Below are 4,604 nucleotides of genomic sequence, written 5' to 3' on the forward strand. Positions count from 1 at the left end.
GGAGAGGGAGAGCCTGAGAAAAGGATAGTAACTTGTAAGAGCAAGTGTCTCGAGGTAGTAAATGAAATTGAAGGCATAAGGGGAGCCTTGCTAAAAGGTTTTTTAGGTTATTTAGCATCTTTATAGAGATATGTATATTTTTATAGAGACATATGGAAAGATAATAGGACCATTAACAAATACCTGTCACCTTCCTTTGGCCTTGTATTTGCTCAGTCACAAGCAAATACTAATAAGCTTAATGAGACATTGAATCTTTAAAAATTTGCACAAATCATTATTTGAGCATATCTAATCTAGTAGACCTTTCACAGTTCTACTTCTATTTATTTTCCAGTAAGATAGGATTTTATTAGAAAGCCATACAGGTGGGCAGCATCTGTGGTTCAAAGGAGTAGGACACCAGCCCCATATGCTGGAGGTGGTGGGTTCAAACCTAGCCCCTGCCAAAAAACCTGCCAAAAAAAAGCCATATAGGAGTAAAATGCACCAGAGCTTCTGGCAAAGGGGAAGACTGAAGTCGGAAGTCTCCCGCCTGGGCCCTTTGTCTATGGGTATATATGGTAGTAGGTCTTTGCAGTTTTTGCCTCAGGGAAGGGATTAGTATGTGTGCTCCCTACTCTATGTGGACCACCCAGAATGATTCAGGCCACTTAGTTTATGACCTTGCAGGAGTCCAGAGGGTATGGCCTGGAAAGGGCAGCCTGTTTGTGCCTAGAAATGGGGGTCTGATTTCTGCCCTCACCTGAGCCTAGAGAATTGGGGACGGGAGGGTCCCCTGTCCATCCCTGAGTAGGGGAATCCTGTACCTCCCTCTCTGAATAGAAGCTGTAACAGCCATTAGAGAAAAGAGGCACTGACTGCTCCAAACTACTTCCTGCTGAAGATAGACTGTGATCCAGGGGGGCAGTTAGAGGTTCCTCAGAGCAGGGCACTCCAGAGTTCACGGTAAGTAGAAATCCAGGTTGATTCCTCTAGGTTGGGGAAAAATGTCAGGGTATTCTCTTCATGAAATTGCCCAGGCCTAAGAAACTGGGGTTCCTTGTCCAGCCTTGAATGGAGGAACCCTGTTCAGTAGAAAGGGGCAGTTAGCGTTTCTCTGGAGGATGGAAGATCTACGGGTTCACAGCAGAATCAGGTCTTGGGCTGGAACGCTTTTAGCTGTTTGTGGCCTGATGATAACATCTCTGGAAGGCATAAATCTGATTAGTACATCATCTGACAGCCAAAGATTACCTTTTGAATTTAAAAGTCCGGTAAGATTATGAGAAGTATACACAATTAGGTCTCTTCTCACAGTTAGCTTAATGGGTTAGGAGAGGCAGTGTGGCCATACTTTGGCCGTGGTGTCAATTTCTTTAGTAAGCTACAGGTTGTAAACTGGACTCTGGTGTTGAGTCAAGACTTCTATGGCAATTTGAGTCCGCTCTGTAACATACAGATTAAGTCTGGTAGGAAGACTTAAAGCAGGGGCCTGTAAAAGAGCATCTTTTAGTAGGTGGAATGCTTTATCTGCCTCTGATTTCCATTCTAGAGTGACCAGGCACTCTTTTTTGAGCATTTTAAATTAAAAAATAGTGGTCCAGCTATTTTATTATATCCAGGAATCCAGAGTCTGCAAAAGCCTTTGATTCCTAAGAAGTCTCAAAGCTGTCTGAGAGTTCAAGGTTTAAGGTGAGCCACTATTGGTTTTATTCTTTTCTTTGCCAAAGGCTCTCTTTCCCTGTGAAAGTTGAAGACCCAAAGAGTACATTTCAGGCACACATAATTGGGCCTACCATCAGCTAGAAAGTTTAATAGAGCTTGTGTAGCTTTGTGGCGGTCCTCTGCATCTGGTGCTCCTAAAAGACTGTCATCTTCATACTGAATAAGAGTTGCTGTGGGATATGAGAGACTCAAGTCTTGGGCAAAGTAAGTAAGGCTTGTCCAAACAAGTGAGGGCTGTCCCTAAATCCCTGAAGTAACTTAGACCAGTTAAGCATATTTTGCTCTTCCCACCTTTCCCTCGGTAGATCTTCTGGGTTAATTTCTGTCTCTAATAAGGGAAAATAAAGTATAGGTTCTTGTCCTATATCCATATAAATGGTAGTTATGTTCTTCCCCAAAAGGGAAGCAGGACTTTTAGGCCTGAGTAGGAAGATGTGAGAGAATAGCCAGTCACCTCAATTACAGCTTAAAGGCTAAGACAAGAATTTGGTAATTGGCTTTCCAGACACCCACCTATATGGTTACAGATTTGGGAGATAAAAGACCAGGGTTAGGAGTACGGAAGAGATTGCGCCAATGTCCAAAAGAAATTCTGTCTCCTGGCCCTCCACTATGAGGCAGACCCAGGGCTCTTAAGGAATGATGACACAAGCTAGAACCATGAGCAACTGCCCCAGGCACCCCACCAGTTTGGGAGCTGATGGGGGTCACTGTCTGAAGAAGCCTTTGCCTCTGGGGATAGGCTGCCCTCCAGTGATCACCCTTGTATTCTGGACAGGGGCCCAGTGGCTTGCTTAACAGGCCTTGCTGCCAGGGGCAATCTCTCATGAAGTAGCCAGCCTGACTACATTAGAAGCACTTGTTCTTAGCTCCTCTGGCTTCCCTCTGTCCCTAAATGGGTGCTGGTTTGTCAGAGTACCATTACTGGAGCTGTCATTCTTTTTTTATCCCTTCTCTTTTTCCTCCTCATTCTTCTGATCTCAATTATAAAAGACTGCTATGGTCATTTTAAAAGTAATTTGGCTCTCTTAAGGAGTCAGTGGCCAGTTGGGTATGTTTTCTCATCATCTCCCTAAGCTGCTAAAGAAAGGTTAAGGGACTTTCTTTTTGCTCCTGGTAAATTGCAAACAACTTAGTATAATTCATGGACTTTTTCTTGGATTGATGTAAACCTTCTAGGAAACATGTTAGAAAATGTTTATGTCACCAGTCACCTTGTTTATCAGGGTCCCATTCCCTTTAAGGATCTCAGGATCTTAAAGAGAACTGTCTGTCTTCCCGTAGGGTATCTGTCCCTTTCCTCATCACTATTGGGCATGAACCACAAATCACTCCACTTTCTTCATTATTTTTTTCATTTAAAGTTTGATCTAGTAGCATTACATCTCTTCAGAGTACTCCCCTTGGGAAGCTATCCACTGATGCCAGCACCTAGTCTACCTTTCAGAGCAGTTCTGGAGCTCTTTTTCAGGAACAACCATCAGGGCTATCATCTTATGGCACATAAAAACATGCACCCACCAAACAAATGCCACTCAGCAAAATACCACCACACATCAACACAAGCACAGGTGTGAAACACTGATATACCAAAGTTATAAAACCTTACTGAATTGTTTGTACAGTGCTCCCAACATAAACACATGGTGGCAAGTTCTTGAACTTAATTGTCAGATCTTGTATAATGATAGCTCTGATGGTGATTCCAGAAAAAGAATTCTAAAATTGCTTTGAAGGGTGGACTAGGCAACAGTACTTCAAAAGTGACCTTGGTGATATTCAGCAGTGAGGTATACAGCACTTTCTCTCGGATGAGTTCAGGAACTTAACCCCAAGGACCCTGCTGACCAATTTAACCTCATTCCCTGATTTTCGCTTTATTTCATTTACTCATTGTTATTTACCTTTAACATAAGAATATCTCTTTTCAGTAATACTCAATGTCAGCAACTCAAAAGTAATTGAACTGGCTTACTGGTTTATCCAGCTCTTGGGATCAAGACACCATTAATGTAATAATAAAGGAATATTAGGTAATAAAGGAATATAGGAAGAGGTAGTCCAACTGGTTTCTGGCTTCTGGGTATATAGGAAAAGATAGACTAGTTTTCCAGGTTCTTGGGTCCAAAGCATTAATTGTCAAACCTCATACATTGTTAACATTTTGATAAAATTAACAAAAGGTGAGGTTGAGCAGAGGGCCCCACATGCACCCTTGTGTCCTATATTATTTTTATTTGATGTCTTTTATGCTATTTCTTATTAACCTATCAGTGTTTGGGATTTTCATAAACAAAAGAATTCAAGCTTTAGTGGATTGACCAATCGCCCATAATTGGATTAAACATGCCTCCTTAATTTATAAATTTTTATAAATTACTCTTTCCAAAAATTTAGATGAACAACCTTTGGACAAAACAGGACATGTTAAAGATACAAATCAAGAAGATGGAGTTATCATCAGTGAACACGGTGAAGATGAAATGGATATGGAAAGTGAAAAGGAGGAAGAAAAGCCAAAGGCCGGTGGAGCTTTTTCAAATGCTTTATCTTCTTTGAATGTTCTCCGTCCAGGTGTGTGTGTCCTTATAAATATTTATCAGAACTGAACGAAGCCGTCAAGAATGGACCATCTTTAAAGATGAATGCTAAGGAAGGAGTTAGCTAGGTGGTATTTCTTATTCTGACATTCCTATTTGAAACCTAGGTGTTTCCATTTGCAAATGTAGAAAATGGGAGAACTAGAAGTTTCTTAACTTTCTCAGATTTGTTCACAGATAATTTATTATTAAAGCAAATGGGTCTTCAAGAAAATGGATAAGTGGGCCAGGCGTGGTGGCTCATGCATGTAATCCTAGCACTCTGGGAGGCTGAGGCTGTTGGATTGCTTGGGCTCA

The 4,604-nt window shown here is 41.6% G+C and overlaps 1 protein-coding gene across 1 annotated transcript in view; it reads left to right on the forward strand.

Moving 5' to 3' along the window:
• PAXBP1 (PAX3 and PAX7 binding protein 1) overlaps nt 1-4,604 on the forward strand; it is a 42,925-nt gene that overhangs the window by 5,930 nt on the left and 32,391 nt on the right. The window contains exon 3 of the mRNA XM_003797066.2: nt 4,105-4,281. Coding sequence (XP_003797114.1) covers nt 4,105-4,281 — 177 coding nt within the window. The remainder of the gene's footprint in view (nt 1-4,104; nt 4,282-4,604) is intronic.

The sequence above is a fragment of the Otolemur garnettii genome, unplaced genomic scaffold (assembly GCF_000181295.1).
Source record: "Otolemur garnettii isolate 467f Iridium unplaced genomic scaffold, OtoGar3 scaffold00111, whole genome shotgun sequence".
In the NCBI taxonomy this organism is placed as follows: domain Eukaryota; kingdom Metazoa; phylum Chordata; class Mammalia; order Primates; family Galagidae; genus Otolemur; species Otolemur garnettii.